This window comes from Balaenoptera ricei, chromosome 18, assembly GCF_028023285.1.
Source record: "Balaenoptera ricei isolate mBalRic1 chromosome 18, mBalRic1.hap2, whole genome shotgun sequence".
In the NCBI taxonomy this organism is placed as follows: Eukaryota; Metazoa; Chordata; class Mammalia; order Artiodactyla; family Balaenopteridae; genus Balaenoptera; species Balaenoptera ricei.
The window spans coordinates 9,167,758-9,192,866 of NC_082656.1; the positions used below are offsets into that span (position 1 = coordinate 9,167,758).

Below are 25,109 nucleotides of genomic sequence, written 5' to 3' on the forward strand. Positions count from 1 at the left end.
TCTGCCAGTCTTATTAATGTGATTTTTGTTCATAAAAGAGTCTGGTCTTCACATCCTAATCATTTTCCCAGTGATCCATTCTAGAACAGGGAATAAAACAACTTGAGTCTCAGGTGAAAAGAAAGAATTAAAGAATTTAGCCTTTTTTCTTTTTTTTTTTTTTTGATTCTTGGAAAGATTTAAGCTATAACCGCCTTCATTCTTCATTACCATTTAGACTACCCATTATGGAGACATCTAATGCACACACTCCTTTTTATAAATTGTAAATAATAGAGCCAAGCTATATAAGCAAAATGTGAAGCTTGAGTATATGTGGATATTATCCCCCCAAAAGTGACAATTTAATGATTACAAAGTCAACAATGTATACTGCGTGATAAGGGGTAAATGGTGAAAGCAATTTGTGTTACTTATTCAACAATCAATCAGTCACTTAATGAGAGCCTCTTGTGTATATAAGCACTATGCCAGCTCTATGAGTGATGCAAATGTTAATAAATACACAAAACAAGTCAGTGTTGAGTGTTCAAAAAATTATATAAATCAGGAGCCATGGGCGTTGAAAGAAACAACAGATCACTTCTGGGTGGGATACATACAGTTGGTGGCATTTAATCAATGATTTTTATGTTCAAAACAGGCAAATATACCGGGAAACTATTCTTCTGAGCTCTTTAAAAGCTCTGGATCTATAACCTGGGACTAGTTCTCCAAAGCAGCCCAGCCCAGGTGAACCAGAAACCCTAACCAGAGAGTCAGAAGTAAATCAGGAGGGCTTGAAATCTGATCCTTTAGACTGCTCCTATGGAATCAAGGAAAGGAATTCCCATCTGGGCTCCCTGACACTTCTCGCCTCTGCTTTCCTAAGTGAGTCAAGCCATCCAGATTGGCCTAGTTCTGCAGTGACCACATTGACTAGGATACCCAGGACCACCTGGGCCTGGAAAACAGGGGTATTGTTATGTGGATTATCATTATTATTAGAAGATTATTATGTGTTGATCTTGGATACACAGAATTTAGCCAAAACTATACCTTAGATTCATTCAGATTTACTAAATTTTAGTTTTGTTGGCCAAACTTTGCTACTCAAAGGAGACACCAATTTTTAAAATGTTAATGAAGAAAAAAATTACATTGTTGACAGTCATCAAGATGTTGACTAGATTTCAATGTACTAGATAGATAATGGAATATGAAATATAGTCTTTCTAATGTGTAGAGATCAAATAACAATAAGTAAAATATAAGGTTGCTTTTGTCTTTACCTTTATGTCTCCTATTCATTAAAGAAGACTGGTAAATAAGGTTATAATATAGAAAAATTGGTTCTCAATATGGTAGAATTCTGTGGAATTTCTGTAATTAAGTTTTTTATATTCTTAAACCAAAAAAAATATTAGATTCAATGACAAATCCATATAAAGCAATACCACATGTAATTTTTAATAACCATAAAAGCACCATTATATAGAACACTTAAAATAATACTTCACAAAACATTAGAAAGAAGCTGTTGGCCAACAAGAAATAAAGCATACATCCTACATGGTCTTATCTGTGGTCTCACACCAAATTAATCTGATTCCAACCTTTTAAGATTTAATTTGGATTCATAAATTCACTATTAGTATAAGAGTTGTGGTAGAACTTCGTCTTAATACCACATAAAACACTGAGACTGCTCTTAAGGCGAGCATGACTTTTCCATAACTCAATATAATCTACAGCCTGGGATGCTTCATTCCTTGTACTCCCAAAACTTTGGAGCTGCCAACTGATTAGACACATGTTTATAGGCATAATTTTAAAAACTGCTTAATTATTCCTCTTAAAAATTAGTGTTTTATAAAGGCAGGCTTATTTTATTTACACTATTAGCTCAACAGCCAAAAGTTATTCAGGTTTAACCCTGTTCAATAAAGTGGTAGTTAAAACACAAGATATGACTTTAAATAATGATACTGATTTTCCTAAGTAGCTTGTATAGCTATTAAGAAAGATTTTAACAGACACTTCTAACAATGATACATTGCTAAAATAAAGGAATAATTTCCCAAGGTGTCTGCTTTGAAGGACAATATTCCCTTAGGTGTGTACTTTCTGGCATATTCATTTTAAAGGAAAATCAATATCATCATTTTAGCCACACATCTCACATTTTTGGATACATGGATGATCAAAGTAGCAATGACACTAAAATTTTTCCTGCCTCCTACTTCTCCCCAACCTTTCCAACTTTCCTGATGGAGATGAATTTCCTGAAAAAATAGATTGCTTCAGAGAAAGTGGTTCTGAAGCTTTATATTATAAACACTTTAGTTCATTAATGAGCCTATGTGGCTGATTATGTTCTTCAGTATGTTCTCAGGTTTCAGTTTTAAAGTAATTCTTTGTCTAGAGAAAGGGACTTTGTTTAATCAAATCGGCAGAATCCTCAGCATCAGACCATGCATATAGGATCACTTTAACAAATGCTTGTTGAAGAGGAATGTAATGACTTCTGCTCAAAAACTTTCAGGTTTGACTATTTACACTGGAATTAGAGCTCTGACTACAACTGAACGAAGAATAAATACCAAAAACTGAAGTAAAAACTGATTTAGGAAAATTTTGAATGCCTGTAAGAGAGACCTCTAATACCCATGGTGACAACCACCCCTTCTGTTAAAGGAGCTCTCATTAGTGAAGCCGCCATGTGCCCGCCGGTTTGGGAACTCTGCGTAGGGGTTCCAGTACCCTGCACCGTCGGAAGGAGATGCATTGTTCCTGTCCTGGTTTCTGTTCGCTCTGCTTGGTTTTTCGGCATGCAGCACACTGTAAAAGGTAACATCATGTTCATACCGTTCTTTCATTCGGTGTATTTTCTCTCTTGGGACTCCATGAATGTTTCTTCTGCGTGGGGAAAAAAAAAAATGCAACTGGTTAGTTAAGGCAGCATATCAAAATGATATAAATTCTTGTATTTTACAAGTCCTATATTATTACATAGATATGCACTCCCTATTCTCAGGATGGAACTCTGACAAAAGCAAAACATCGTGTTAAGCAGTTATCTTTCAGGCTCAACTCCTGTTTTTCATGCTGCCCTGCACACTCCCAAACTACCCTGAGGCTAGCAAAGAGCTAAAGCTTCAAAAATGCTTTGTTTCTGGAAATCTCAATTCTGTGCTTCAAAACATAAAAAAGCACCGTGAGATCTTTTTATTATGTATTTGCCAATTTGTCATGCATATATCTATAATCAATTATGTCAGTCCTAGATACTAGATCCTTACAAAACCAATATTCTTCAATTCTAGTGGGCATGAGAATCAATTGGGGATATAGTTTGAAATGTAATTACCAGAGATTCCATCTATGGAATGGGGTCCATGAACTAGGACTTTAACAACCACTCAGGTGATTCTGATGGGGGTGGTCCACAGATCCCTTTGGAAACACTGTCTGCTTATAACCATAAGATGAACTAGACTTATTCCTAAAAAGTAAATTCTGATCTCACTGGTTACTTTAAATCACTGACATTATCAAATAGCACAGATAGTGAATATCAGAACCCATGCATTCAGTCAACAAGTTAGTATTATTTGGACATTTACTGCTTTACAAACTAGAAGCAGCATCTAGACCATAAATGAACCACAGACTGTTCAACATCTAAAGATCTTTGTTTAGCCTAAGTGCAAAAACATCACTCACAAGTGCAATCCCATGCAGAGGAAAGTGCTTTTAAATGTTCATTAATGAAGCATTTTAGCAGAATGTTAAATGTGTCCTTTTGAAGGACCAAGTCCAAGCCAAGATTTAGCATTTAGCATTATATTAGAAAACTGACCCCAAACTAAAGTCTTTCACATTAATAATTCCAAAGTTATCAATTTCCAAGAATTACCATTTCTGGCCTGAAAACTACCATGTCCATTTCCAGCCTGAAAAGATTCTTTTGTTCGGTCTGAAATACCTGAAAATAGCAGGATACATAATGAGGAACTAGAAAAACAAAGAAGTACCTTGCTAACTCTTGAACGTTGAATTTCCAGCGAGTGTCAGGTTCTCGGAATATAACTTCATAGTTATTTTCAAGTGCCTGATTTTTCAAAAGTACATAAAACATTGAAGACATGGTATGTATGTTTGGGAATGTTTATGCTGCCATTTAACATTTACTACAAATCTTTTCTAAATTCCTTTTGTTTAACCAGTAATCCAATGCCTTAGTTTATGTTAACAAAAACAGTTGGTACATTTCCATACTTAGCCACTCTCAGATTATATTATGGTTCCCAATGATAAACTGTGAGTAATTCTATTTACCATGATGGAAAATTACAAAGGTTCTTTGTTTTGAACATTTAAAAAATAGATAGCTGAACTAGTTTTAAATGCCCTGTCCACAGGAATGAGGAGTGAACTCCAATGGCTTCTCAAAGTCCCTTATGTGACTATCATAGACTCACTGCTGTCAAATGCCTTGGGCTATTCCTCATACCTTGGTTTAGAAAGTGAGAGTGCCATAGGCACAGAGCTTGGGAAACAAAAGTGGTTTCCACATCCTTTACATATTCTTCCCTCCAAAAGTAGCTCTCCCTGCTATGCAATATAGTTTGGCTCAATTCACTGTGCCCCATTTCCTTGAGTTTAGAAAATTATTCCCATTTCCATTAGAAACATCAAACATCGTTTACATTCATAACTTGACCACTACTTTTTTTATCTCAAACTGAACTTTCTATTATCACTATTTTTTTATTGTGTTATAAAATACAGAATGAAAAGAACTAAGTAAGCAGCTTTCCTCTTCATTCTTTAGATGGACAGTTCTAATTTGGGAAGGATATCAGATATCATAGGTGGAAAATATTGAATTTCTGGGTCTTACTAATAGCTGTGGATGTCTGGAAAAGATTGTGCATGTCTAGAAATTAGAAAATAGAAAATAAAAAGTAAAATGACTTCCCTTAAGCCACTCTCAGTTAACCCGACTCTTGGTTCTGAGTTGTGCCTTAATTAACGTGACTCTTCACGTCCCTATTCATTTCTCTCCCAAGTGGATGCTCGATCCGTGAACTGAAGTAACCACAAAGTTGATGCTAATTTTTCCTACATTCACCAAAGTCCCACAGTCTGGGCCTAAATAAAACTGATGAAAGTACAGTTAGAGAAAAGCACACCTGTATGTAAGCTACTTTGCCCGAAATGTAAAAAGAGGCTTAAAAATAGACTACCATGAGCCCAGTTATAGAGATATTCACTTTACAATTAGCCAAGTAGGGAGAATACTCAGCTGTCTTCATCCTGCCCCTGTATGTTTCTGGATCTTTTCTATTTTCTGCACTCAGTAAGGAATGAAAACTTATTAGCACAAAAGATGAAATATGTCTTAAAACAGATCAGACATATTTCAAAAATAAAGAAAAATGTGCATATCGCTTTATTCATCCGTTGTTCTGACAGTAGACAGCTGAGCTGTTACCTTTACATGTGTATTTACATTTGTATTCTAATATCTTAATAGGGTTACAGTGTTAACCTGTTTTTAAACTAAGAATTTCATTGCCCGAGAACTTCCATGCAGCAGCACTACATAGTACTGAAGTCCGCAGCGTGGCACAGACAGGAGTGTGCCACGAACAACATCTACAACTCCGCTGGTAGCACCATCTAGTCCAACATTTCTTGGCAGGTTTCAGCGGATGCTCCTATGTATGCCTTCCCTTAGGAAAACAATCAAGACAGAAACGCTGTCAAGAATTCAGACCAAGGACTATTTTAAAAATGTACCCTGAGGTGGTATTAGCATCTCAGTAAATTTCAGCCATTGAACAGCAGAGAAACACTAAAACCTCTTTACCTGCTCCCTGAGAGAACAACTATTAATGAATATGAGATCGTGGAAGATCAGAAAAAGAAGAAAGAACAAATGTTTCAACTTTCTCACAAAATGTCCATAACTGAAAATTCACAATGATACTTCTTCCTACCATGACTGCATAGGGCTTCATTTCCCAGGCGTGGAGGTTGGTATTATCAATAATAATGGGGGATATGCCATTCCTCATTGCTTTTCTTGCTGCAACACAATGTTATATAACAGTGAACAACAAGCAACAATCAGAGAAGGGTGAGCGTACTCCATATTTTGTTATTTTTATTACAGGATGTGCTCATTACACAACTTTAATACCACCTATTTCAGAACCCACTATCAATAATTTTCTTTTTCCTGGAATCTAGGGAGGTTACACTCTGGCATTCTGTTTGGGGGAAAAAATGGCAGAACTTTAGATTAAGCTCCTTCCATAAAGCTTTTTCATTTTGCAGTAACTACAATCTATGTGCACAGTAGGATTTCCCAAGGGTGTGGAAAGGAATTTGTCACCTCTTTTCTGGTTCCATTCATGAGCTTCCTCCAGGAAGTCAGGATTGAACTCATAGGCACCATCTTCCCTGAAGAAAAAATCATCCGTGCTGAAAATCAGGGCCCTGGGAAAGTCGTGTTGCAATTGTCTGGAAAGTGGGGAAATAAGAGATTATTTTATGACCATGCATTTTCACAATATAAATCATTTCCTTCCATCTCCAACATTTAGCAGTTTATGAGACCACCAGGTTTGAGTTGTTGAATCTCAAAAACATGAGATGCTTATTCTCTCTAGAAGGTATCACTTTCGTAGGGGGAAGGAGAGGGCTGACGGGACTGTGTGTGGTGCCCAGCTCTTGAAACTAGGAAGTGCTGGTCACCACCACTGACTTCTGCAGCAACCAGGAGTGACTCCAGATGAACCTTGGAGGCTACGCTGCGGGTGTGACAAGAGTCATTCCTTGTGGGCACAGCCCTTACTGCCATTCCTCTGTGATGCACCACTGCCCACACCCTCATGCTGCAGCCCCTTCCTGCATCCCCTCACCTGTCCTGGGTCCCCTCGCCTTGGAGATCTGTTCTCCATAAGGACCCATCTGAGATAATGGTTCTTGCTGAGGTATGAAATGTAGATTAAAGTGATGTGATGTGTGTGCTACCTCTATTAGGTAACATTTTAGCAGTGACCTAAACCGAATTTTAAAGCCACAGCAGAAGAAAAGAGGCAGATTCCAACATTCCCCATGCCTTCCTAAACCTCTATCACTCTCTCTAGATATGAAAATATCACAGAATAAAGAAAAACCATCATGGAGTTCCCCCTTTAAAGCAAAAAAACCCAAAAAACCATATTAAGTTCTGCACAAAATAAACTTCACAGAGAAGATGTTCCCACTTGAAATCCTTATTCAGACTTTTCTGGGGAGAAGATGGCTATTATGCTAGATAGGTAACTGGCTAAATCTCTGAGCCTCTTTTCCTCATCTGTAAAAACTGTGCATAATGTCACCTATCTCACTAAGTTAGGATGATGACTTAATAACTTGGGGAAGCGCCTCGCGCAGCACCTGACACAATGAATTTATGTTTATTTCTCTTCTCCCTGCAGCACTCACCAGCATGATTCTAACATCAAACAAATTCACCAGGCAAATAGAGTACATAACAAAATGGCCATGCTCAGAATAAAAAGATATTTAAAAGTTGGAGGAAAAAAATGTTGGAGGGTGACAAGGGCAGGAAATGTAAAGAGAAAACAGAACTATTCAACTCTGTTTGTTCTTCTCCATCAAGAATTCTCTTTAATCAGGAAAGAACGCAAGGCACTGAAACCACACATAACGAAGCGCTTGGGTTGAAATGGTTGAAACACTTGGGTTCAATTCTTGACTCTTCCACTAATCAGTCATCATGATCTCTCTCTCTAAGCTTCTGTTTTCCTGACTGAAAACTTGTATAATAATCACTACCTATTAAACAGAGCTTCTGGTAAGGCTCAAATGAGATGAGGTATGGGAAAACATTTTCCAAGAGGTAACGCACTTTACAAATGTAAGGTATGTTATTTTATAAATAATAAAAACAAATGAAGTCAAATTTTCCAACTAAGACTGTTTACATGCCATCATAGTAAAGTACACTGGAGTGTGTACATAATGGGAGAGGTGGTGAAGAAAATGTGGCCATTTTAAATCTACCACAGATACAGAAACTGACATGAAAGAAAAGTATAAAGATCTGATGAAACAAATTTGCATAGTTTCCTTGTAAATGTCTTTTTGATTTTAAAGACACTCAAACTGAAAAGCCCAAATCATAGATCCAAACTTTAACCTCCAATGAGAACAATTATTATAAAGACCCCTTAGAAGAAAATCTAAGGGCAACACTAACTGCATTTTCAGGTGTGTGTATTTTATATTTGTAAATGCTTTACAGTTTTTAAATTATTTTCATCAATATTATCTAGTCTAAATCATGAAAGCTTCATTCAGAGTTTAAATAATATTGTGTAACTTATTTTCTTTATCTTTTGTGTACTACGTTAAGCAACTCTGGATATTAGTTCCAGGACTTTTTTTTTTGATATCCCTTCTAAATCTGGTTTCATTTATTTTCCTATTAAGTCTGCCACTTATAGGTTTTGTTTTGCCATTTTCAGAGTTGAGTTTTTCTTTTCATAGACATAGCCTTATCTACTCATGTTTTCCACTGTAGCCTACATGGTCCTCCTAACAAACAGGAAGGCAAAAATATGAGTGTTTTTCACCTTTACAACTCTAATGGAATGTGGGGACAGGAGAGGAAGAAAAAGCGGTCTTCATGATCTTACTGAATGATCATTCCTTCGAAAACTTGTTTTATCTTCACCTGAATGTTAAATTAGCACTGGCAGTCATGGTACATCTTGAATATGCAAGACAATAAAAGCTGTCCTAGCTAAATGAAAAACTGATTAAATAGACAATCTTGAGAGTCTCAAACTTAAGTGGAAGCAATAAATACCATTCCATCAGCTTCAGAAGTGATGAGGATAATGCCCCAGCTCTAGCTTTCTTTATGGTGGTCAGGAGCCTCATGCATTAGGGAAATTGAGAGAATGAAAATAAAAGGGAAAAAAATAGAAAGACAATTACATCCACATAATTTTCACCTCCGCAGCTCCCCCCAAATTCACTTGAAAGCACTACTATGAGAGAAACTCAGGCTCTAATCTTGATTTCACAACTTACATCATTCTTTTATTTAATAATAGAGAACCATGGGAATATATTTAGATATCTATTAGTTACTCCCCACTCGCTGACAAAAAAAGTCCAACATTAGTATGTCATTTTGAGTTGTACCCCTAACTTTTTATTATGGAAATTTTCCAACATGCAAAAGTAGGCAGAATAATATAATCATTCCCCACGTACCCATCGTCCAGCTTTAACAATTATCATCATATGGCCAGTTTTGTTCCATCTGCTTCATACTTCATTTCACCAAATACTGCATCAGTGTTCAGATTTCCCTGATTTTCTCATAAACATATTACTATAATTGGTTTGTTTGAATCAAGAGCTAAACAAGATCCATACACTGTACTGGGATGCCATGTCCCTTGTCTCATTTATTCCATACTTGCCCTCTCCTTTTTATTGCCACCTGAACTTCCCCCCCCCAACCTTTTACATGTAGAAAAGGTTCAAACCTATAGAAATGAGTTGAAGGAATAATACTATGAACACTCCTTACCCTTCACCTACAGTTGTTAACATTTTGCCTCATTTATTTTACATCTCTTGCACATGTATTTTTGATGTACCATTTAAAAGTAAATTGCAGGCATCATGATACTTTGTTCCTAAATGCTTTGTCAAGTATCTTCTATGAATAAGAACATTCTCCTACATAATTATATCACACCTTAAAAATAACATTAATTTACATTATTATAATTATAAATTATAACAAATATTATATATACTATAAATAAATTATAAGTGTATTAATTTACATTGTAATTTTATATTATAGCTATTTATAATAGCTAATGTTAATATTTTTACTTTAAAATTTTAAAATTTCCTTCATGGTACCAATAATATCTTTCATAGGTTCAAGTACCACATTTGGTTATTATGTCTCTTTGGTGTCTTTTAATCTAGAACTGTCCTCATGTCTTCTTTGGTTTCCCTTTTTGAAGAGTCTAGTCGGTTGGCTTGAGACTGCCCCACATTCTGGGTTTGCATGATTGTTTCCTCATAATTAGATCCAGGTTAAACATTTTAAACGTACAGAGGTGATGTTTGTGTACTTCTGATTGCACATAATGACCGTTTGTACCATCGTGCTAAGTTTGACCGCTTGGCTAAAAGGTGCTGTCAGCTAGATCTCACCACTGTAAAGGTGCATTGCTTCCCTTGTAATACTATGTAATGTTGGTGGGCGGGGGGTGTGAAACACGAGACTCCACGTAACATCCTGTTACCCAACAACCTTTCCCTCAACGATCTTTACATTCATTGCCGATCACTGCCAAATCAGTTATTACATTGGGAATTGCAAATACTGATCATCCCATGTAATTTCTTCTGTCTTTACTAGGCGGCATCGTCTAGTAAGGAAGAGCTCTCTTTCCCCATCCCCTTTTAATAATGCTTACCATCATTATTCTTTATGATGAGCAAATGGCCCCAAATCTGACCAGCAGGTACCCCTTCAAGCTGGCTCCTGTGTCTTTGTCTACACCAACCTTAAAAATACTACTTTTCCTTTCTTATTAGCAAAGTAATAACATATTCAAGGCAAAATATTTTGAAAGGGAAAACTGCAAAATAGGAGATTCCTATAATCCCCCACTTAAAAATAATTATTAATATTTTGATCCTTTTTCCAGGAGACAGACTTTCTTTTTTCTTTTTCTCTCATCTGATATTTTGTTACATAAAAACAGAAACATAATGTAGAAAATACCAACTTATTTTCATCAAACTTATTTCCACAGCAATTATTTCCTACCTCACGAAATATGACTCTGTGCCATTATTTTTAATGATTATGACATAGTTATTCATATGGATGTACCATAATTTACTTAACCAATGCTCTGTGGGGTTAGGTATTTAGTTTGTCCCCAACTTCTTTGATTACCAGCAAGTTTAAATACTTTTTCTTATGCGTGCTGGTCATTTAGAGATATTCTTTTGTGAACTGCATTTTCATGTCCTAATAAAACCTCCTTATTGGGAGGTTTATGGCTTTCTTTTTAAATATGTAAAATTCTTATTAAGTACATCAATTTCTTTTTAATTTTGTTTATAATGAACTCTAACATACAAGTCTCAGTTATTAGAAGTTTTCTTAGTCACATGTATCCATCTTTTATTTTCTACTTTCTGTCTTTGATAATAAATTTACAACAGTCTTTCCCAACCCAAGATTATGTAAATATTCATCCATGTTCTATTACATTTTACTCCCCAGTCCATCTAAAATTTTAGTTTAGTATGTGGCAGTGGTTAAGACAGAATGAAAATGGACCCCTATCTTAAACCACTCACAAAAACCTGAAATGGAGTAAAGACTTAAACATAAGACCTGCGGGCTTCCCTGGTGGCGCAGTGGTTGAGAGTCTGCCTGCCGATGCGGGGGACGCGGGTTCGAGCCCTGGTCTGGGAGGACCCCACATGCCGCGGAGCAGCTGGGCCCGTGAGCCACAATTGCTGAGCCTGCGCGTCTGGAGCCTGTGCTCCGCAACGGGAGAGGCCGCGATGGTGAGAGGCCCGCGCACCGCGATGAAGAGTGGCCCCCGCTTGCCGCAGCTGGAGAGGGCCCTCGCACAGAAACGAGGACCCAACACAGCCATAAATAAATAAATAAATAAAAATTGTAAAAAAAAACAAAAACAAAAACATGAGACCTGAACCATAAAACTCCTAAAAGAAAACATAGGGGAAAATCTTGACATTGGTCTTGGCAATGATTTTTTGGATATTACACCAAAAGCAAAAGCAATAAAAGCAAAAATTAATACAACTACGTCAAACTGAAAAGCTTCTACACAGCAAAAGAAACAATCAACAAAATAAAAAGGCAATCTACCAAACGGAAGAAAATATTTCCAAATCATATATCTGATAAGGGATTAATATCCAAAATATATAAATAACTCATATAACTCATTAGCAAAAAACAAACAATCCAATTAAAAAATGGGCAGAGGATCTGAATAGACATTTTTCCAAAGAAGACATACAAATGGCAAACAGGTACATAAAAAGATGCTCAACATCACTAATCATCAGGGAAACACAAATCAAAACCACAATGAGCCTTACACCTGTTAGAATGGCTATCATCAGGAAGACAAGAGATTAGAAGTGTTGATGAGGACGTGGAGAAAAGGAAACCCTTGTGCACAGTTGGAAGGAATGTAAATTAGTGCAGCCACTGTGGAAAACAGAATGGTTTCTCAAAAAATTAAAAATAGAACTACCATAAAATCCAGTAATCCCACTTTTAGTTATATACCCAAAGGAAATGAAAACAGGATCTTGAAGAGTTATCTGCACTCCCATGTTCACTGAACCAGTATTCACAATAGCCAAGATATGAAAACAACCTAAGTGTCTGTCAATGGACAAATGGATAAATGTGGTAAATATATACAACGGAATATTATTCTGCCATGAGAAAGAAGGAAATCCTGCCATTTGTGACAACATGGATGAACCTTAACGGCATTATGTTGTGAAATAAATCAGAGAAAGACAAATATTGTATGATCTCACTTATATGTGGAATCTAAAAAAGTTGAACTCATAGAAAGAGAGTATAGTGGTGGTTACCAGGGGCTGAAGGTGTGGGAAATGGAGAAATATTGGTCAAAGAGTACAAACTTCCAATTATCAGATGAATAAATTCTGGGGATCTAATGCACAGCATGATGGTTATAGTTAATACTGTTATTATACACTTGAAAGTAGCTAAAAGAGTAGATCTTAAATATTCTCATCACAAAAAAGGAATGGTAATTATGTGGCACAGTGGAGGCGTTGGCTAACAACAGTGGTAACCATTTTTCTTTCTTTTTTTTTAAAATTTATTCATTTATTTTTGGCTGTGTTGGGTCTTCATTGCTGTGCGCAGGCTTTCTCTAGTTGCTGCGAACGGGGGCTACTCTTCATTGCAGTGCGCAGGCTTCTCATTGCGGTGGCTTCTCTTATTGCGGAGCACGGGCTCTAGGTGCGCGGGCTTCCGTAGTTGTGCCTCGCGGGCTCTAGAACGCAGGCTCAGTAGTTGCGGCGCACGGGCTCAGTAGTTATGGCTCGCAGGCTCTAGAGCGCTGGCTCAGTAGCTGTGGCGCACGGGCTTAGTTGCTCCGCGGCATGTGGGATCTTCCCAGACCAGGGCTCAAACCCGTGTCCCCTGTATTGGCAGGCGGATTCTTAACCACTGGCCACCAGGTAAGTCCGGTGGTAACCATTTTTCAATATAGAAATGTATCAAATCAACATATTGTACACCTTAAACTTACACAATGTGTTAATTACACCTCAATAAAGCTGGCGGGAAAAAAAAGAAAAGACCAGTGACTGGTACAGCTGGATTAAAACCCAGGCTTCTGGCCTCAGAGCTATACACTAAACCACTGTGATAGAGTGCTATAAAATAAACAAACCACATTTATCCTTTTCTCTAGTGACATTGAGGTTGTTTGCAATTTTCTCTACCATGAACAACTTTTCGTGAATATCACTGTGCCAATCTCCTTGTGCATATGTAGAATGTCTCCTGAGGGTATATACTCCAAGTGGGATAGCTATGGAATCCTTTTTGTTTGTTTTTTGAAAGAACAGAGCAGAGCAGATGTTATTTAAAATTTCCTTCTTTCCTTCAGAAAAAAAATTTTCTCTCTGATAGAATATATGTTCCATGAAGGCAGGGGTTTTTGTTTCTTTTGTTCACTGCTCTATTCTAAGCATCTAGAAGAATGTCAGGTACATGAGAGATAATCAATAAATATTTGGTAACTGTATGAATGTTTCTTGAATGTTAGGCTCTGTTGTCTTAATTATGTAAACTTTGTATAGGGTCCCAAACTGTGTGAGGAGAATTTCTATTTACTCATCTTTACGTGTTGAGAATTTTACCCAAACCTCAGATTTACCCCCAAAGAGGACTGGGAGAGAGACTTCTTAGATTCCAGCACTTCCTCTAGATGTTATTGGAATTCTCCTCAAGGACTTTAAGCTGGGAGGCAGGAAACAGATTCAGTGACCCAACAACCTGAGGAGAATGGGGAGGGAGACATGGCTGTAAACATCTTGGGCCAGTCTCCCCTGAAGCCCGGTGTGGCCTGCCCTTCTTGGTGCTGCCAACCACCATGGCACGGCTGAGCCCTGCCCTTGGAGAGATGGAGCTTAGCCATCACCAGCACCATGGATACCGCCAAGCCACAGTGGCTAAGGGGACTCCAGTGAAGAGTTCCCAGGCTGCCCTACTGCTCACTCTTGCCCTCACTCCTCACACCTACAAAGCAGGGCATGTTTATGAGATACAAAACCAGACTAACAGCCCTCATGTGCCAGTGTGGCTCCACTGCAGTTTCTAGGAGAAATTCCTTTCATTATCTTGAATGTGAACAGCACCCTTCCAGAGAATCCAGCAATGCCACAGGTTTCCTCTATGTTTTATGTTTTCAACTCAGCCATGCTCTGAAGAAGAGAAGGAATCAGAAGCACACCCACCTCAGCACTAACTTGTTTTTAGCTGTGTTTTCCCAAAATGTCATAAATCAGATACAGACAACAGAATAGTGGCCAGACAGGAAAACTGTCACTTTGGGCTCTTTTTTGACTGCTGTTTAAATGGGAAAACAGCTGTATCTTTGATACTTATTTTTAAATCCCTCTTTAGGATAACTATTGGGTGAAGGAGATGGCACATGAAACATTTTCACATGTAAAACATAGGAATGGGTTTCTTATGAATGGAATTAAGAGAAGTTTTTTTTCTTTTTCTTTTTTTTTTCCCCCTCTTGTCTATTTTCAACAGCTCATGCATTCTTTTACATTTCTCTTTATGTGAATAATCTCCTTTTTGGTTTTGTTGTTTACTCAAGACCCATGCTGATTCTGAGCTACCAACTCTTAGGAAGTTTCTGGCATTAACACATCCATCAAATATTTAGGGCTACTATGTGCCAGGCCTTCTTTTAGGGACTGAACAGAATAAAGCTCCTGATCTCATGGAGCTTGCATCACATCTCATGAAGCTTACCTTCTCATAAAAGAAATAGATAATAAACAAGTATGTATATGCCAAGTGGTGCTAAGTTCAAGAAAGAAAAGAAAGTCAAAGGGGCAAAGAAGGTTGGAGAGGTGCTACCATGCAGAGGGCCTTTCTGGATGGCAGAGGAGGCCCCTTTCAGACTCTTTTCTTCATCATGACCTTAGAAGGTATGGGTAAAGAACACTGAAATATCCTAGTTAAACAATACTTCAACAGGACTCCTTAATCGTCAAAAGTGGATGTAGGTGTTTTTGTCCATGAACATCACTGGTAAGGTAAGACCACTTTGTGCATTATGAAATCCTGAATCTCAGAAACAAATGCATGATTCTCTGATCCTAACGTCCTCATCTATAACATAAAAACACTCCATGTTAGGATTATTGTAAAGATCCAGTAAGCTAGCATATATAGTGCCTGCATACAGTCAATACTCAGTAAATTTGGGCTTTCTTTTCTGTCTCCATTACTGCCGTACCCTTTCCCAGGCTCTTACCTTGATCAAAACAGATAGCCTTCTCCCCAAGCCATGCCTGCAATGCGACGGAGAGCGTTATGAAGGAACAATCAGAGGTGAGACTAGTTTTCCTCTTATCGTACTATTTCCTCAATCTCATAGAGCCTAGCTATTTTTTTTTTTATAGCTGATTCACTTTGTTATAAAGCAGAAACCAACACACCACTGTAAAGCAACTACACGCCAACAAACATGTTAAAAAAAAAAAAAAAAAGATGTGAAAACCAAAGTTCTGAGAGACTTGATAACCTGCCCCAGGACAGGGATTTGGAAACGGACAGACCCAAGTCTTCTGGCTCCCGCCCCCCACCTCTCTGTCTTTGATGTCACAGCAGTGTAAACTGTTCGAGAGAGCTTAGCATCTCTTCCTCCAAGAACTGGCTCTTAACAGAAACTTCTGGCCATTATCTGAATGTCACACACAAGTGCAGTTAAGAATCTGCACTCAGGGCCTCTTTCTAAACCCAGTTACTCACTTCTACCTCATGAATTTCCTCATCCCAAAAGACAAGTTCCCAGGGGCCCCAGCAAAGTCTCCAGCTGCCCGACCCCCTCCTTCAGCCCCACCCACACCCTCAGGCTTCCTGCAGGAGGCCTGGCTCCTGCCCGTTCACTTGAGCTTGTCCAGCATCCCAAACACCTGTGTGAAACGCTCTCGGTCCAGGATGCGTCCGTAGCGCAGGGTGAGGTAGAAGGTCTGTTTCCCATTGTACTGCTGGATCCGCACAAACAGCTCCTGAGGCCGATCCTGGCTTTCCGTCATGGGGATCACGTCGGCCACAGGGCAGTATGTCTCCTGTCGCCGGCCCCAGAAGGTCAGGTGGGCCACCCGCAGCATGGTGCCCGACTCGTTCACGTACAGGATGCCCACCAGCCTCCGGAAGAAATGGCTCATCCAGCACAACATGGCCAGGGCAAAGCCAGCGATCCCGCCCGCCAGGCACAAGGAGTTGAAGGTCATGAGGCCCTGGGAGTACCAGTAGAGGCCAGGCGGCAAGGCCACCACCGTCAGGGCCGTTTGTGCCACCTTCAGCTGAGACAAGTACCCGAAAACCCTGATGGCATCAAACCGGTACACCATCTGAAATGTCTCTGTCTCTGTGCCGGGTGGTTTCTCCTTGGAGGCTGGTGGCCTGCTTCCCACCCACCTCCTAGGATCCTGCCCACTGCAGCACCACAGCTCGTGGAGAGCCCTTCCCCATGCATCTGGCCCTGGCGACCGCGGCACAGCTCGGAGGAAGGCAGCCATGACTTCAACGCCTGATGCCGGAAGTGCCTAGCTATCTTTAGGTAACTTGGAATGATAATAATTTCATATTGGGTTCCTCTAGAGTCCGAATGGGCCTAGAACGGTTGCCATTATATAGAGAAGAGCTCGTCAAAATGCCAAGAAGGAACCAGGGCACTAAGTTGGGTTATGTTATAAATATCCTGTCATGTGAGCGAATGAGGAAGAAACATGAGATAACTCTGGGAGGTCAGTGTTGGCTATCTCTCCCCAACACATCATAGTCAGGATAAATATGAATACTTATTTAGAAATCCAAATCTCATCTCTTCCCATGGCCCTCAATGGTACCACATTAATAAAGAAAATTGGGGCTTCCCTGGTGGCGCACTGGTTGAGAATCCGCCTGCTAATGCAGGGGACATGGGTTTGAGCCCTGGTCCGGGAAGATCCCACATGCCGCAGAGCAACTAAGCCCATGCGCCACAACTACTGAGCCTGCGCTCTAGAGCCTGCCAGCCACAACTACTGAAGCCCGTGTGCCTAGAGCCCATGCTCCACAACAAGAGAAGCCACCGCAATGAGAAGCCCACGCACTGCAATGAAGAGTAGCCCCAGCTCACCACAACTAGAGAAAGCCCACGTGCAGCAACGGAGACTCAAAATGCAGCCGAAAATAAAATAAATAAATAAGATTAATTCCTTGGTAATTTTTTTTTATATTAGAAGAAACATATCACCAATACTGACAAATAATAACATGTGGCTTCCTTACCCTGACAGTTGAAATCCAGGTAAACTAAGCCCGCTTAATAGGGCCTTTACCTGTTTTTTCATGAACAGTAGATCGAAACCAACCTCATTATACTTTTACCACCTTACTCCCACTAGCCTCTTCCTTTGGTGCAGAAGAAAAAGCTCTGATTAGAAATAAGGAGAGGGCTTCCCTGGTGGCGCAGTGGTTGAGAATCTGCCTGCTAATGCAGGAGACACGGGTTCGAGCCCTGGTCTGGGAAGATCCCACATGCCATGGAGTGGCTGGGCCCGTGAGCCACAACTACTGAGCCTGCGCATCTGGAGCCTGTGCCCCGCAACGGGAGGGGCCGCGATAGTGAAAGGCCCGCGCACCGCGATGAAGAGCGGTCCCCGCACCGCGATGAAGAGTGGCCCCCGCTTGCCGCAACTGGAGAAAGCCCTCGCACGAACCGAAGACCCAACACAGCCAAAAATAAATGAATAAATAAATAAAGTAGCTATAAAAAAAAAAAAAAAAAAAAAAAAAAAAGAAATAAGGAGAATTCATCGCTATGAACTTGATCAAGATATACAACTTCTTGAAATAATGTCATTTGCAGCAATATGGATACAACTAGAGATTATCATACTAAGCAAAGTAAGTCAGAAAGAGAAAGACCAATACCAAGTGATATCACTTATATGTGGAATCTAAAATACAAGACAAATCAACGTATCTACAAAACAAAACCAGACTCACAGATATAGAGAACAGACTTGTGGTTGCCAAGGGGGAGATGGGGAGGGGAGGGAAGGAATGGGAGTTTAGGATTAGCAGAGGCAAACTATCATATATAGGATGGATAAACAAAAAGGTCATACTGTATAGCACAGGCAACCATATTCAATATTCTGTGACAAACCATAATGGAAAAGAATATGAAAAAGAATATATATATATATATGTGTGTGTATATATATATGTATAACTGAGTCACTTTGCTGCACAGAAATTACACAACATTGTAAATCAACTATACTTAAAAAAGGTATATAACTTCTCAGAGTTTAGTGTCTTGAGCTTGGACTAGATGAACTCTGTGGGAACTTCTTGTTCATCTCCTGAGATCTTCCTATGCCATTCTTCCCCTTTCATTTCTTCCTCTATTCTTACTGCTTCTCTAATCATAACCACATCTGCGACACTATATTGCCCAATTCAGCAGGGTCTTCTTCCACTACCCCGACAGCTCCAGGACTGTGGGTGGTGGGGATTCTCCTGTGTTACCTTTCTAGTAAGTGATTGCGAACACACACTGCACAGTGTGTTCTTACTCTCTGTGAACATAGGAAGCACATACAGTACTCACTCATCCCAGCCTCCAAAGAGAGGCACTGCAAGGATTCTCAGCGATGGGGAGAAGAGATTCAGGACCCACCTTAGGAAAATTACTAAAAATATAAAAAGTAGCTTCTCCAAGTAGACCTAAGTGGCTAAAACTCTGAGATGTCACCTGCCTGATACTCTATTTTCATATACACAGACTTGGAATACTGCCAACTTCCTATTTTGACCTTGCTTTTATTTATGAGAGCCCTAACCTCATAATTAAAAACACCATGGTCCAGGCCTGCTGGCTTAGAGCACTGTGGAGTGAGTACACTTTGGGGTCTAATTACTCACTACTTAGTTAACTAATCCCCTCTTCTCACTGTTTCCCGTATTTTTTTAAAAATTGTGTTTGTTTGTGAAGTATACCTTTGTCCCCATCTCTGTCCCATCATTGCATCACATCAGGAAAGCATCCTTTCACCTCCTTGGAAAGCTGTAATGCCAAGAAATAATGAAAAGGTATTTCTTTTGATGGAAAATTCCATGTCGTCCAGAGATAAGAACGAGGAGAAAAGACAGCTGTCAGTGAACATCCTTTGAACCTTCCAAATCCATGTTACAAACCATTTTTGATGGTGCCAAAACAAACTAGCACATTGCAAAGGACATATGTCCTAGAGTGTGGTCCCCAGACTTTGCTTTGATACGTAAAGATTCAAAAAAATTCCGGGGACTGACTTAAGGTTGACAACTTTTAATTTTTCAAATAACGTCATTAAGAAAAAAAAAAAAAGACTATACTATTGCCATTTCATTTCATTTCATTTCAAAAGGACAATTTAGTGGTATATCCATGCGAGGGAATGCTATTCAGCCATGAAGTAATGAGGTTCTGACACATGCTACAACATGGATGAAGCCTGAAAACATTAAGCTAAGTGAAATAAGCCAGACACGAAAGGACAAATACTGTATGATTCCACTTATATGAGGTATCTAGAGTAGGCAAATACATGGAGACAGAAAGTAGATCAGAGGTTACCAGGGGCTGAGGGGAAGGCAGGAGGATGAGGAGTTATTGCTTAATGGGTACAGAGTTTCTGTTTGTGGTGATAAAAAATTTTTTAAAAAGATAGTGGTGATGGTCGCACATCATGTAATTAATACCAATTAATCGGACACTTAAAAGCAGTTAAAATGTCCACACACGCACAGAAGAAAGCACAGAGGTAAACAGACGTCCACAGATGTTTTCACTGAAGTCAGAGGATAGAACAGGTGCAGATCCAAGTGAGTTTATCAGTTCAGCTGTGGAAAAAGAAATAGTTCTGGATCACGTGCTGAGAGTGAAAGGGTCTTAGGATTGGAATCCTGTTTCTTCTCTCAACCCTGTACTCCTTTATCCAGATTTTAACATTCTCCATGATCTGGCCCTGGGTTTACCTAACCAACACACTCACTAATATGAACAACCCACTGCAGTCAAACCATGCTCCTCATGAGCCTAGAACATCCAGCTCTTTCCCATCTCCATCTCCTTATTCATGATGGTAATCCTCTTCCTTTGTTCAGTCACATCCTCCTGGTCTTCAAGGCCAGTTCAAGAACCATCTCCACATGGAGGAGACTAGCTCTTCCCTAATTATCCTATCTTCCTAACCATGCTCAACTCCCCTGGCCTTGAACACCACCAGCAAAGAACAGGCTATTCCCCATGAGACTTTACTTACCTACAGCAGTGTACTGGTTATTGTCTTCCATTTGTTGGTCTTGTGTAGGCTCCTTCTCTTAACCTTATTTTGTATATACCTTACTAAGCAAGTGCTAACAGTCTTATAAGTACTCAGTAAATACTACTATTGTTGACTAGTGAAAAATTAACAATAGTTGGTATTTATATGGCCCACACATTCATCGGTGCTTTCACATTCATAATCATAGGATCCTTGTTGACCACAGTACCTTAAATCCTCACAATAAACTTACTAATGGAATATTAGCTTCATTTTAATGAAAAAGAACCTGAAGTGTTCAATTAAGTGCCCTATGCTAGTTCATATGCTAATTAATAAAAATTAATAAAATATTAAATTAATTAATAGCACCAAATAATTAAAATCAGTCTCCTTACAGATTAAAAAAGCTTCCTAGTATGTCCAATCGAGAATAAACCTAGGAAAGCCTTTTTATATAGAAAATGACATATTTACTTGGTTATTTAATAAATGCTCCATCACACAACCTAGGTCTATCGAGCCAAGTTACTGAATAAAACTATTTGCAGCTAACTTAAAAAGTTATTTTCACCTTTAAAAAGTTAACAAGTAATATGTATTTGTTGTGGAAAAAATGAGAAAATAACTCAGGGGCAAAAGTCTATATTCCATCCCACTGCCTAAAAATCAACAACTATTGTAACCTAGCAGGACCCCATGGGGGCATGCCTGGGACAGGCCTTCCCCCATATCCTCTGCTTTGGCTCCTCTCTGAAGTATCTAGATAATAGTATTTGACGCACATTTCCTGAGTTGTCTTGCAGATGTAAAAAACTCCCCTCTCCAACAAACGGAAGATGTTAACTACTTGATGACCATAAACACACAGCTCCAGGCCTCCTGGAGCCTAAGGACTGATAATGTTAATCCCTGTGATACCACCCTGCTACCTCACCATCAGCCAATCAGAGAACCGTGCACAAGCTAATCACATACCCTGCGACCCGCCCCCTCCACCTGGCTTTTAAAAGTGCATTGCCGAAGCCCTTCCGGAAGCTCAGGGCTTTTTAGGGCATGAACCACCTCTTTTCCTTGCATGGCCTTCCAATAAACCTTTCTCTGTTCCAAACTCCGACGTTTCAGTTTGGCCTCACTGTGCGTTCGGCACACTAACTTGCGTTGACACTGTGAACAATATCTTTTTACACATTTCTTTGAACAGAAAATGGAATTTTTGTGTATTTATTTGTAGTCAAATGTACATCTATGTTCTCACTAATGACTCATGACTTATAAGCCAATCCTCTATTTTTGTACACTTAAGTTGGCTCACATTTTTTGTTTTTCATATTTTTTTCTATCACATCAAAAACTCTGCTGAACATCCCTCTATCCTCATGCACTTGTCCAGTTACTGTCTTAGGATGAATTCCTGGAAGCAGGACTTACAGGTCAATGGTAAAAACCTATTTTTGAAATGCTTTTTAAATGAAACAGAGGTGACAAAATACATATAAGGGACAAGCTAAACTTTTAGTACTCTGATGTACTTAAAAACTTTAAACCAGATACAACTCCAACTGTTTTTTTTTTAACCTGTCCAAAGAATTTAAATAGATGGTTTCCACATTCCAGTCCCTGCAAACTATGAAAACATATAGGTGAAAAGCATAGAAATCTAACATTGATTTGGAAGACCAGATATATCCTAATTTCAAAAACATTTTTAATTCTTTAATCAAATGAGAAACAAAAGTTAAGCAGAAAAAAGCTGAACCCGCATTTGTAAAAACGATCTCCAAGTTTTAAAGAAAAAAAAGTTTTATTCTTCTGATCTAAGAAATACATGTTCATTATAGAAAATTTGGAAAATACATAGAATAATGAAAATATGAATTTCCCAGAATCCAACAATACATAAGATAGGCTTACAGTTTTACTATTTTCTTACACATGTATTTTTTAACAATTTGCCATTCTCCTTCTCTCCCCAACCTGACCCCCCAACAAAAAAGTGGGGAAGGCAGCTCTTTGAGGCACATGGCCTGTCACATCCACTACACCTTGCAACCTCCCTGCAGACCTCTCTCCTCGCTGAGCTGTGGACTGTCCTTGCCTACTTTCCTGATTTCCATGTAAATACACAACCCACCCCAAAGCAGGGCCAAAGTCCTGTGCTCTCAGAACTGCCAATGCCCAGCCTATCAAGAGAACTCACAATGTCAACTCCCAGCTGCCTCCTTCACTTCAGAGCCAGACTTCTCCCTAAGAACACCTTGAAGATTATCTCTGCTGATCAACATCTTCGGCAGTAACTAATGCCTCTTAAAATTTATACAGCACTTTAAAGTTTAACAAGTTCTCTCATACACATTTAATCCTCACAAGAGTCCTCTGAAGTAGACAGAGCAGATAGCCCTATTTAAACGGGAAGGAAACTGAGGTGCAGAGGAGTTGAGATCGTAGCTAGTCAGTGGCAGAGCTTGGACCTCCCTGGCAGTCCAGTGGTTAAGACTCTGCACTTCCAGGGCAGGGGGTGCGGATTCAATCCCTGGTCGGGGAACTAAGATCCCACAAGCCGTGGGGCACAGGCAAAGGAAAAAAAAAAAAAAAAAAAGAAGCCATAAATTGACTCAAAGATCAGAGCTCCTTACCTAGCAATTATTAACAAAACATTTTTAAGTCTGACAACTAGAAGTTAAGAGCTAGAAAGATCTTCAGTAAATCATCTAATTCCTTCTCAGTATTCACATGTAAAGGAAAGTAAAAAGAAAAGGCAGGTGATTGCCCAAAGTCACCAAATATTTTGTGATGAAGAGGATCTAAAGGCACAATCTTCAGACTCCCAGGGCAGTGCTCACACCAGTCATCCCTAGAGAGATGTTCTTTAATAAGCTGGACTCTCATCCGGTGTCTTCCGCTTAGCCAAATGTCAATCAGGAATTAAAATCCTAAAAGTGTAGAATGTTAGAGCCAGAAGGGACCTTAAAGACTACCCAGGCCAATCCACTCGCTTTAGAGATGAGGAAAGTGAGGTCCAAAACCCACGGCTTCTGCTGTTCAGTTCTGTGCACCTTCCACTCACCATATTACTTCCCTTCTTTAGTTATAAACAAAATCTGGCCAAGGATGTTTACTGCCTTCTTGGACACAGTGTGTGATAGGCCACAGATCAGCAAAGCCAAAGTAAAACTGATCGGGATTTGATTTCAGAAGATACCTTGTTGGTAACAGATGCACCCACCATGACTGTATCATAAAATAACCACGTTCTGCTGGATTCTAGGCAGGCTCCCCCATTCTCTACCCAGACAGAGAAAAGGCCTATTGAAATGTGCGTGTTTCTTAGAAAAGGGTACCAATGGCCCTTTGGAAGTCGCCCATCTCTTGAATCTGTGAAAATGTAGCAATATTGTTTTGCTAAAGGCTTCTACTCCACAAATCAACCAGGAATCCTAACTAAAACTGGCAGCACAACACCAGGGCTGTCACAGTTCCCTGACCCTAAAGGACCCAGACCCTCCTCCCACGGTCTTTGTGTACCATTCAAATCCGCTTCTCAATGTGTGCTACCACCTTGATTCTTCTTCTTTGGTTCCACAGTTCGATGGCCAGTCCCATGGTTCTACAGCTAGCCTTACCTCTCTGGTGAGATGGAAAGCTCTTTGAGGGCAAGGAACCACTTCTATTGAACACATGCTACTGAGAGAACACTGTGCTTTGCAGGGTAAAATACGGCCCCTACCTTCAAGAAACTTACACAAGGATAAACAAAACCATGTGCAAAACCAAGCGCAGCCACAGAGGTGTAAACAGGAAGCGGTGGAGCCCAGAGGGCGAGGATAATAAGCCTGAGTCGTAAAGGGCTGGTGGAATCAGTAGGAGAGAGGGCGGTAGAGGGCAAGCCGGGCAGGCAAACCAGGCAGGCGGGCCAGCGCCAGCAAAGGCAAGGAGAGAAACAGTTCAGCGCTGCAGGAACATCAGGCGCAGGACAGAGTGGAGGGAGCTGAGGCTGGAGCGGCGGGCCTAGCAACGTGGGCGCAGCAACGAGGCCGTGCAATTCGCGCTGACCCGATACGGGGGCCGCTGGCGCACCTCGCGAGTAAACCAATTTGGGCTCCCGTTGCGAAGCTCTGTCAGTGACGGCCTCCAGCGGCCGCGCAACCCCCTCCCCCGGGCACCTGTGCGCCTTCGCAGCCGCCAAAGCACACGCAGGGCTGCCTCCCTCCGCCAGATTTTCTACGCGGCCGCGCGCCCGGGTCCCAGCCCCTGCCCCTGGGCCCCCGCTTCTCCGCTCAGGTTTAAAACGCCTGTTGCCGCACCGTGGCGGGTGCCTGCGTGCCAGCGGGCGGCCCGGCGGTTTCCTCTGCAGTCGCCATCGGGCTTTCCTGAAGAAGACTGCCCGCGGGCCACCGACCCCGCGCTGCGAGGCT

General features: G+C 40.1%; 2 protein-coding genes and 1 non-coding gene across 7 annotated transcripts in view; all 3 read right to left on the reverse strand.

The window, feature by feature from the left end:
- Positions 1-521: 521 nt before the first annotated feature.
- The window catches only part of N4BP2L1 (NEDD4 binding protein 2 like 1), a 32,023-nt gene continuing 7,435 nt past the window's right edge, over positions 522-25,109 (reverse strand). For 2 of the 5 annotated variants that reach the window (XM_059903214.1, XM_059903213.1), the window contains exons 2-6: positions 19,388-19,454; positions 6,386-6,513; positions 5,988-6,076; positions 4,017-4,093; positions 522-2,898 (exon numbers count right to left, since the gene is read on the reverse strand). In XM_059903214.1, coding sequence (XP_059759197.1) covers positions 2,640-2,898; positions 4,017-4,093; positions 5,988-6,076; positions 6,386-6,513; positions 19,388-19,413 — 579 coding nt within the window. In that variant the 5' untranslated portion in view covers positions 19,414-19,454 and the 3' untranslated portion in view covers positions 522-2,639. Of the gene's footprint in view, positions 2,899-3,898; positions 3,968-4,016; positions 4,094-5,987; positions 6,077-6,385; positions 6,514-19,387; positions 19,455-25,109 lie in introns of all 5 variants that reach the window. The other 3 variants (XM_059903212.1, XM_059903215.1, XM_059903216.1) reach the window with 3 other exon arrangements.
- On the reverse strand, positions 13,311-17,268 carry LOC132352620 (transmembrane protein 186-like). Its single transcript, XM_059903217.1, has one exon. It carries the CDS (start codon positions 16,912-16,914, stop codon positions 16,276-16,278), a length of 639 nt encoding a protein of 212 aa, XP_059759200.1. The 5' UTR covers positions 16,915-17,268; the 3' UTR covers positions 13,311-16,275.
- LOC132352795 (small nucleolar RNA SNORA16B/SNORA16A family) lies at positions 14,625-14,756 on the reverse strand. Its single transcript, XR_009498876.1, has one exon. It is a non-coding gene; the product is annotated as a small nucleolar RNA SNORA16B/SNORA16A family (small nucleolar RNA).